This window comes from Mustelus asterias, chromosome 12, assembly GCF_964213995.1.
Source record: "Mustelus asterias chromosome 12, sMusAst1.hap1.1, whole genome shotgun sequence".
NCBI lineage: Eukaryota > Metazoa > Chordata > Chondrichthyes > Carcharhiniformes > Triakidae > Mustelus > Mustelus asterias.
The window spans coordinates 35,500,337-35,510,927 of record NC_135812.1 but is presented as its reverse complement, the minus strand read 5'-3'; the positions used below and the strand labels follow the sequence as shown (position 1 = coordinate 35,510,927).

The 10,591-nt window shown below is 43.1% G+C and overlaps 1 protein-coding gene across 1 annotated transcript; it reads left to right on the top strand.

The window, feature by feature from the left end:
• The first annotated feature begins 3,219 nt into the window (after positions 1 to 3,219).
• On the top strand, positions 3,220 to 10,545 carry LOC144501919 (fibrinogen-like protein 1-like protein). Its single transcript, XM_078225955.1, has 3 exons — positions 3,220 to 3,299; positions 6,148 to 6,276; positions 9,899 to 10,545. Exons 1-3 carry the CDS (start codon positions 3,284 to 3,286, stop codon positions 10,534 to 10,536), a joined length of 783 nt encoding a protein of 260 aa, XP_078082081.1. The 5' UTR covers positions 3,220 to 3,283; the 3' UTR covers positions 10,537 to 10,545.
• The last annotated feature ends 46 nt before the right edge of the window (positions 10,546 to 10,591 follow it).

The window sequence follows — 10,591 nt, the reverse complement described above, 5'->3', positions numbered from 1 at the left end:
CCCAAGGCTGGAATCGAACATGGGTCCCTGGTTCTGTGAGGCAGCAATGCTAATCACTGTGCCATCATGGTATTGGCATCATATTATGTGGAATCCATCTATCTGCATAGAGTATGGATTGGATACAAGGAGATGAGAATACATTTGTGTTCTAAGGTCAACAGGATCTCAAACTTTGTTCTAGATAGACCTGTAACATTGAGTTAATAAATGCAGAGAGCTGGAACAATTATTTTGGTTGATTAGTCCTAAAAGGGACCTTTGAAATGAGTAACAAATAGCAGAATTTTCTTATTGAGAGGCTACTTTCAGATGTTTGGCCATCTTCTTGATGCCATTAGCTGACTAGCTCTTGATGAATTAGGACACAGTTGATTGTCATCAACTGTCCAGTACTCTGATTTCTGATCCCTCCTGCTCTTTGCCTAATCACAGCGTGTCTGGTGCTTGCTCACAGACTCCCGTCAAGATTAAGATGACCCATGATAGGACTCTTTCAGATTTTCATTTGGTGAGAAAATGTCAGATGAACGGTTTTGAAATGATCTGTGATGATTGAAATTCAAGACAATTGAACCTATGGTGCCTGAGTTTGATGCTATTAGCCTGACACCGGAGGGATAAGGAGTGAATTTGTTTAATGTAAAGGCAAACCTAGTCTTGTGCATTGTTTACTTAAATGACATGGCCTGCAAAACATTTCAAACTTCTTCACCTGAGGGACAATGAGTTATTTAAAGCTTTCCTTCCTGGTATAATCAGAAAACCACAGATTAAAACAGAAATATCTTCCTTGTTATTGGAATGTTGCTTCAGTAAAGAATTTAGGGTGGCAATTTTTCTGTGACATATTCATTATGTTATAACAATGTATCATTAACTTCAGTCAATCAGAGGACCATAAAGGGCGGCGGCATACTGAATTGCAGATTGTTATTGACGCCACCACCTCATTCATTATTCATGATAGTGTAACCTAAACATGAATGGAAAATTCCTCCTTTACATGTATAAGCAGTCTTCCAGATTTAGGCATAATGGGGAGAATTTTTTTTTTAGCAGAACTACACAGACTAATGTCAATTCTCCAGGGACAGGCTTTGTTGCCCATCGCCATCTCACTTGTCTTCTCCATAATTGAAGAATGCCACTTTAGTCGCCACATTCCGGCACCTGTTCGGGTACACTGAGGGAGAATTTAGCATGGCCAATGCACCTAACCAACATGTCTTTCGGACTGTGGGAGGAAACTGGAGCACCCAGAGGAAACCCATGCAGATACGGGGAAAACGTGCAGACTCCGCACAGACAGTGATCCAAACTGGGAATTGAACCCGGGTCCCTGGCGCTGTGGGGCAGTAGTGCTAAACACTGTGTCACTGTGCCGAATACTCGCGCCCTTCTCAAAGATTTTGCGGCCTGCGTCCAATACTAGCATCAAGTGGGAAGCAGGAAGATGCAATGAAGTAACTACTTTCCATATTTGGAGGTTGCAGAACATGGTTTTGAACCTTCAACTGCCAAGTGCAATGCCACTGGCCTCCTACTGAGCTGGGTGCCACCAAGGCCTGGCTGCATGAAAACTGTCTGTTCCAGCTCTGCAGCAGTACTAACCACTGTGCTGCCCACCACTACATCATTGGCCATCTCTTTTAAGACTCTAATCTGCCCAGTAATCCGTGTCTTACTTACAAAAGCACCATATTGATACATATGGATGGCACATTCTAAGGCATAACAATATAGAAATGTGATTAAATTAGTCTAACTTACTTTCAACTTACCTTGCATTAGAATTGCATCCATGTTGCTCTATTCTCTAATCATTGATTTCTTCTGCCTGGTGATCATCTTTTTCATATGTCAACTACTTCAGAGCAAGTGAGTGTTACAAAGTTGTAAAGTTCTCAGTTATGATCACATCGCTGGTTCCCTTCCTCTTCCTGAGGGTTATTTTAGTCAAATATTCAGGTGCTGAATGGGTGTAGAGTTAAGAAGACGAATGTTTGAAAGTCAAGGTTTAACATGTAATTTTGGTCCCAACTTAATTGCTGATTTCAACTTGCCTGGAAATGCAAACCAAAAACCTGCAGCTTTAACACCCAAGTGCTGACGAGCCAATTTACTTGTGTATACGTACTGTTCTGTCGGACACACAGCAGCAGGTTGTTGGATAGCTCGGGGGCTAAGGGAGTGGGGGGACAGGTCCTTGGATGCAGCATTGGAGGTCCTGGTGGAGATGGTCTGGAGAAGAATAGATGTCATATACGCGGAGTGGGATGGCAGAAGCCATCTCACCCTTCTGTCCCTCTCCTACAGCAGTTGCTACTGCTCTGTCTGACCTCACGTCCCGCTCCCATTCCTCATCCAAACCAAAGGGGTCCCCTAACAAGATGCCCTTGACTGAGAACTTCCTTTCTCCTGATGACCCCTATAAGGTGTCCAATGAGATAGAGTAACACACAATTAATTTTTGAAGCTAAAATTCTCAGAGAATTTCCAGAATGTTGGTGAAATCTTGAGTAAACTGTCCCAGTAAATCTTCCAGCATGTTGCAGGGGCTTGCTTCACAGCTCCAGCAGCATGAAGTCAACATGAAATAGTGAGAATCACTGGGAAATAAACTTTGATACTGTGTTCACTCACAACTGTTAGGAGAGGGCATTAATTTTTGTGAAAACTACCAAAATACCATGCCAGCACTTTAATGGATTTCAGCAGGCAGTTTAAGAGGCAATCAGATATTTAATAAGCCACTGGGGGACTGTCCCTAACCCTGGTATCAATTTCTTTATAACAATTGGTGCCTTGTGCCAAATGTCGGCTAAACCAATGTTTCAGCTTAGGACCCCACCTTGGCCACCTCTTTACTTCTTTAATTCCTAAAGTATTGAGGAATAATTTCCACCATGGCTCCAACCATACACTTCCCAAACAATGTATTCCATGTAGAGATTTTACTCCTTAGTCATTTGTGTGTGATGGCAGATGATATCTGGTACCCAGAAACTGGGCCAATATAAATTAGAGATAGAGAGACAAATGGGAAAAATATGGCTAACATGACTGCAGTACTTCGAGTTAATCAGACATTCTAGTTAAAAAAGTACATTTAGCAGGTTCTGTCCCAGCGTCAATATCAAATTACTAAATATCTCAAGTGCACACACTGAGCAGGCTGCAGGAAGTATTGTGTAGGTGTGTCTATGCAAATACCTTGGTCTCAGTCAGCATAAATACAAAGGTTTCAGTGCTGAGCTTAATCTGCACTGTTTGAGGCAGGATGGCAACCAAAATGGGTAAGTCTGAGTTTCTGTGCTTTCTGCTAAACAAAAACATTCCTAAAATTGAGTTTATTTTGTTTCAAGTTTTGTCCTCTCCAAGTTGCTGACTCTTGTAGGGTGTATTTCTGCAGGTCACAGGGGTCCTCATTATCTCGTCCCAAGAGAATATTTTTCCTGTGTCCGTCTACATAATGAATGGCAACAGGTTACTTGATTGAGCAATGTGTCAGTCAATACCAATCCTATCCTCACCAACATCCCCATGTGCAAGACCTTTGCAGCATAACAATCAGAAACAAGAAAGCTAGATGGCAATAGGAGCTGTAAATAGCTCCAAATGTCCCTGGGTTAGAAAGACCATAACCTGTTGTCCATACACTTGTGATCCAACTGGTAAGTGAGTGTAAATATCAATGAGGACAAAATCAGGAAGGACTTAGGTGCCCACAATGAGTAACTTATTGAACGTGCTCTCTGGGCTCAGATAGAAAGGATGACCATTTGGGAGAGATAATAGAAGGTGACAGGTGATTGTGAGTGTAGAACACCTTCAGGAGAGCAGAAATAAAAAGGCATTCACTTGTTGTTTCAGTCACACAAACTGTTAAAGGGTCAGGACAGAGGAATTGCTACCACTGTATCTGATCAGCCTTCTCTGCTGCTCAGAGTGAAACTGCCTGAGACCAATGAAAGCTGTTCCATACCAGCATAATGCAGACCACAAATCTTTTGTGTAAGATTTAAATTTAAGATTGTTTAAGCAAAAAAGGAGAATTGAATCTAATCTACATAATTTAATTCAGCAACCTATTAAACTTCATTCCCTCTCAGGCTACCTTCCACTTACTTTCACTAACTCACTTTTCCTTCTTTCTTACTCTATTCTTTCTGCCTTGTCGTCTCTCTTTCTGAAATACAATATTTCTTTCTCTTTCACCTGTCCTCAATATTAACCGAGGCGTGAGTTTGGAAACAGAGGGAGGAGTTCTGTTGGAAAACCTGGAAGTACAGGTTTCCTCAAACGCTGTAGAGCTTTAGCTCCAGGACTTGTTTCAGTTTGTTGCTGCAAGCCTGATTCTTGGGGGAATGGAAAGATTGTGTGGTTCTTCAGCATTATGGGAGGAGACAATAGTGGAGGAGATCAGGTCTGGGGAGTGTGTGGAGTGGGGTAGGGTGGAGATTGGTTTACAGGGTGGCTTAGGAACATAAGAAATAAGAGCTGGGGTAGGTCAGTAAAGCCCCTCACATTCGCTCTGCCATTTATTCTGGTAGATCTGAACTTGATCTCAACTTCACTTTTCTGTTTGTTCCCCCTAAGCTTTGACTCCCTATAATTCAAGTCAATTCAATTCTGTCTATTTCAGCATTGAATATATTCAATGAGTCAGCTTCCATAGCTCTCTGGGTAGAGAATTCCAAAGATTCATGACTCGCTGTTTGAAACTGTGTCCCCTAGTTCTAGATTTCTCCAGGTGGGAAAACATCCTCTCAGCGTATATTCTGTTTCAAAATGATCACTGCTCATTCTTCTAAAATCCAACAAAGTATATCCCCCCTTTAATAAGGAGATCAAAAATGTACACAGTACTCTAAGTGTGGTCTCACCAATGTCCTGAACAGTTGGGGCATTGTTTCCCCAATTTATATTTCATCCCCCTTAGGATAAAGTTCAACATTCTTTTTGTCTTCCTAATTGCTGTACCTGTATGCTAACCTTTTGTGTTTTGTGTGCAAGGTCAAAGATCTCTCAGTGCCTCAGCATCCTGAGGGAAACAGAAACTACTTTTAAAAGAACAATTTCCACAGCAGCCAGCTACTGTTTGACCGATTCTCACAGAGGCTAACACAGGGCAAGATTCTCAGGGCCTCTCTGTTTGCCACGGGCGCAAATCCCATTATGACTGCTAACTTTCGTAACACAGCCAGAAACATAATCAGTTTCACTATGAAATTGACTATTTTAAGTATAATTGTGCAGCTTAACACCATTGCTTCCAGGAGCATGGAATGCTCCCCCTGTTGGCATGCGTCAAGCCAGTAAGAATCACTACTGGTTTGCAAAAACAGAAACCAGTCGTGATGACAATGCCGGGGCGTGGATGTGAGTATAGCCCCTGGGTTGGACATGGCTGGAGAGGGTGAGGGGAGTGAAGTCAGATTCTAAGGAAGGAGGTAGGTGGACCAGGGAGCTGTACTCCTGTTCCTCTTGGCCCAGAATCAGTGCTGCAAAGACCCTGACCAATTGCCGAAGCTGTCCTCATCTCCTTTGGACTGTTGGTTTCCTGGGAAATAAAGATGGTTAATCTTTTAGCAGGTCAGGGGAAGTAAAAATAAAGAACCTGTCTTCAGTGTGGTATTTGAACAGCTCAACCAGCTTCTCGAAGCGAGTGGGTTGACTGCTCCTTGTCTAGCCTCCATTAAACCCGACATGGGCAGGCTGGGATCGTGTTTGGGATTTCAAAAATATTTGCATCTCACCCATTTCCCAACTTCCCATTTTTGAAGGTTAAAATCCCCCCCCCTCCCCCCCGTACTCTCTCTGAGATGTGTTGTCGCTCTCCCTCAGACACTTCAGCTGTGTCTTTCTGTCTCTCTGTGACTCTCACATATTATCTGCGACTCTTGCAATGTTTCTGTCAATCACTTGTTCTCTCTTGACTGTCTCCCTTCAATTTTCTACTCTATCTTCCCACCTTCCTGCTTTGCATTGGGTCTCCCTCTGCAGTTTGCACTGTTACTGCTTAACTCATGCTATGGCTCTTTCTGATGCTCTTTCTCTCTTTCTGATGCTCTGTGTTTGTGTCTCTGTCTGATTGTTGTAATTGTCTCATGATTTGTAATGCTTTTTGTTTGTAAATCTCAGGTTGTGTTTTGACTGCAATCATTTTTCTTGCAATGGGTGCCGTAAACTGTGAAGAGGAAATTGCGAACGTGCACATGTTAAGCACTGAGGAACGGGCCACCAGAGGTCTCCCATCAAAACCTAAATATGGTTAGTATATGGAGCTCTGGTTAGTATTTGAGGTCAATTCTTTCCCCTTATGATCCTTGTTAAAAGTTAATCACCAAAATTAGCTGGCTTTACCCAAAAAGCAGTTGTGAGAGTCAGACTCCATTGCTCTCCTTGGCAACAGTCGAAGGTTAAGCCAGTTTGTTCGCAACATTAGCATCACATTTAACTCCAATATGAGATTCTGACCTCACATTTGCACCATGACTGAGACCACCTATTTCCCCCTCGGTAATATTGGCTGGCTTGGCCCCAGTCTCACCTCATCTCCTTCAGAAATTCTTATTCACAATGCTACCCCTAATCATGATGATTCTAATCCGCACATGGCTAGCGTATCCGCCATAAACTTGAGGCTGTCCAAAACCCTGCTGCTGTGTCTTAATTTACACAAGTTTTCATCGGTGCTCCTCTAAGTCTGGTCTCTTGCGCATCCCCAATTCTAATTGCTCCAACGTTGGTGTCTGTGCCTCCAGTTGCCCCAAGCTCTGGAATTCATTGTACATCACTGTGCTTTTTTACCTCCCTTTTCTCCTTTAAGGCACTCCTTAAATTGCTAGGAGCATCCTGCTAAATGGAACAGGAGGATTAATACAGCAGAGATAGAGCATCACTAGCAAATGTCAATATCTTGCCAAAATGGTGAAAAATAGAACATAGAACATTACAGCGCAGTACAGGCCCTTCGGCCCTCGATGTTGCTCCGACCAGTGAAACCAATCTAAAGCCCATCTAACCTACACTATTCCAATATCATCCATATGTTTACCAATAACCATTTGAATGCTCTTAATGTTGGCGAGTCCACTACTGCTGCAGGCAGGGCATTCCACGCCCTTACTACTCTCTGAGTAAAGAACCTATCTCGAACATCTGTCCTATATCTATCACCCCTCAATTTAAAGCTATGTCCCCTCATGTTAGCTATCACCATCCGAGGAAAAAGGCTCTCACGATCCACACTATCTAATCCTCTGATCATCTTGTATGCCTCTACTAAGTCACCTCTTGCAGTGACTATCGCAGAATTCCTAGTACTCAGGGTCACTCCAGTTCTCTTTGAAATAAAGAACAAGAACAGGAATGTCCTGCACCCAAAAAATCACTGCTGTCCACATGGGGTGCTGCCAACATTTAGAAAATTGGACCCTATCCCTTACCTTGTTTTCCCTCAATCATTCACCAAAAGCAATTAACATATCACACTGTAGGAGAGAGAGTAGGGATTAAGGGAATGTCTCCAAATTGAGGAATATGTCGAGTGGGGTTTCCCAGGGCTCTGATTTGGTTTGATTTATTGTCATATGTATTAACATACAGTGAGAAGTATTGTTTCTTGCGTGCTATGCAGACAAAGCATACCGTTCATAGAGAAGGAAACGAGAGAGTGCAGAAGGTAGTGTTACAGTCATAGCTAGGTTGTAGAGAAAAATCAACTTCATGCAAGGTAAGTCCATTCAAAAGTCTGACAGCAGCAGGGAAGAAGCTGTTCTTGAGTCGGTTGGTGCGTGACCTCAGATTTTCTGTAATGGGGTCTTAGCTTTTACTGTGTATATGAATAAGTTGGATGAAGGAATAGTGAGTTGGTTATCTGAGTGGGCAAACAGCCCTAAGCTATGTGACACAGATTGCTGCAGCCACTGTTAGAGATCCCTGGAACTTGAAAGAAACATCTGCTGTAGTTAAAACCTTGATGTGGAGATGGCAAAGACTCTCAGCGTAGTCTGTGTTATAGATTGACCTGAGTGGGTTCGTGATCTGTAGTCCTTTCGGTATCTTGTCTGCTTTCTTGCATCTTTGTAGAAACTTGATGTCTGTGTCGATAAGCGAGATCTCCTTGGATCCAATCATTATTCATTATTCTGTAAATTGAGTTTGTGTCTTTGTATGCCCTGTTTGCTGTTTATGAGCAGATCTCCCACTCACCTGACGAAGAAGCAGCGCTCCGAAAGCTAGTGGCGTTTGCTATCAAATAAACCTGTTGGACTTTAACCTGTTGTTGTTAGACTCCTTACTGTGTTAAAACCTTGGCCAGGGATAGGTTTGTAAATATGAAACAATATTGGTGATCTACAAATTCAGTCCTAGAATTTCAGTGAAATCTTCAACTGGCACCCAACTCTCCATTTATGTCCAAACTAATACTGGCAGCCCCTTCCCACTTTGATAAATAAGCTGCAGGTTGTTGTTGAGGTACACTCTTCCTTTCCACTTTCACCTCACCTCCCTTCATCACTTCTAACATGCATTTGGCGTCTGCCTCCCATTTCACCTACCTCTCTTCTCCTTTCCCCATTCCACGTTCCTTTCTTCCCATTCATTTATTCTGTCCACTTTTCACCTCATCATTGTTATTTCTCTTTCTTTTTCTATCCTTCTGAACCCTGTCCCATTCATTTGCCAATCATGTTCTTATTTCCTATCTTGTTTCCTCCCATCTCCTTTACTCTCCCCTATCCCTCATTTCTTTTATTCTGCCTTCATTTCCCCTTCTCCAATTTTCCTTCTTCCACTTCTCTCCGTCCTGATCCTGTCCCCTTCTCTCTACATCAATCCTCTCCTTGTACCGTTCCTCTTCTCCCTTCATTGATGGTTTCTCCCCATTCTCTCCCTATCCCCTCCACTTTTTAATCTGTCCGCTATGCTCTCCAGTGCTGGGGTCAGCACAGTGGCACAGTAGTTGGCACTGCTGCCTCACAGAACCAGGGACCCAAGTTTGATTCCCAACTTGGGTCACTGTCTGTGCAGAATCTGCACGTTCTCTCCATGACTGCGTGGGTTTCCTCCGGGTTCCTCCCACTGTATGAAAGATGTGCTGGCTAGGTGCATTGGCCATGCTAAATTTTCCCTCAGTGTACCCAAACAGGCACCGGAGTATGGCGACAAGGGGATTTTCAAAGTAACTTCACTGCAGTGTTAATGTAAGCCTACTTTGGAATCAAATAGATAGAATCCCTACAGTACAGAGGAGGCCATTCGGCCCATGGAGTTTGCCATGACCACAATCCCACACAGATTCTATTCTCGTAACCCCACACATTTACACTGCTAATCCCCCTGACACTAGGGTCAATTTATCTTGGCCAATCCACCTAACCTACACATCTTTGGATTGTGGGAGGAAACCGGAGCACTGGGAGGAAACCCACGCAGACACAGGGAGAAAATGCAAACTTCACAGACAGTGACATAATGTCGGAATTGAACCTGGGTCCCTGGCGCTGTGAGGCAGCAGTGCGAACCACCGTGCTACCCTGACACTGAAATCATACAGACTATCCTCACCCTACATGAGAAACCTTAATGAACGCTTCCGCGCAGTTTCAAACAGAGGTCCTTTTGTGTGTTAGGCAAACATGATAACCACTACACTATATAAACAAGCTTGTGATACTAATAAATAAAGTTTAACTTTTCATCTTCTCCCACACTTTGTCCACTTTCCCACTCTCTTTTGTCTTTTCCTCTCATTTACCTTCTGCCTGTAATCTTTGGTTTCTCACCTCATTCCATTCCTCCACACTCTGCCACTCATCCTTATCCCCTACCCTCAACCCTCTCTCCTTTCACCAACAGATCAATAAATCAATTTTACATATTACAGGTTATCCCAAGGATTGCAGTGGTGTCAGGGGTAGAAGTGGACTTCACGTCATCAAGCCTTACAGATCCCCCCTACTTGTTGTGTATTGCGACATGAAGACAGATGGTGGTGGATGGACCATGATTCAAAGGAACAATAAGGGTTCGAAAATTACCTGGACAGAATACTGGACAGCCTACAAGTACGGATTTGGCAATATCCTTCGGGAACACTGGCTGGGAAATGAATATATTTATAAGATCATAAGTCAGGGAAATTACAAAATAAAGTTCTTGTTGAGGGATAGACACAATAGAGCACGTGTTGCTAATTATGACTCATTCGCTGTCGGGAATGAAATAAATGGTTACAGTTTGAGTTTGGGTAGATACACAGGAAATGCAGGCAATGCTATGATCGGAACTCTGAAGACCGGAGTACATGATAACATGAAGTTTTCAACATTTGACCGAGACCAGGATTTGTCAAGGTCAAACTGTGCACGAAGTTCTGGGGGCGGCTTCTGGTTTAATAGCTGTTACAGGGTTAACTTAAATACAAAGAGATCAATCTACTGGTATGGCTTGTGCAGCCATGGCAACTGCAGGTCTTCTCAGATTCTGATCAAACCTAACAATGTGTGTAGGCGGGTATATTAACACAAAGAATTCAGAGCCAGTGAGGTCCAGATGAGCCTTCACCCTGACAAAGGGG

Bases quoted from the DNA above. Each gene is read 5' to 3' on its own strand.
- LOC144501919 (XM_078225955.1), top strand. The intron at 6,277-9,898 runs GTTAGTATATGG...TACATATTACAG, and splicing joins CCCATCAAAACCTAAATATG to GTTATCCCAAGGATTGCAGT.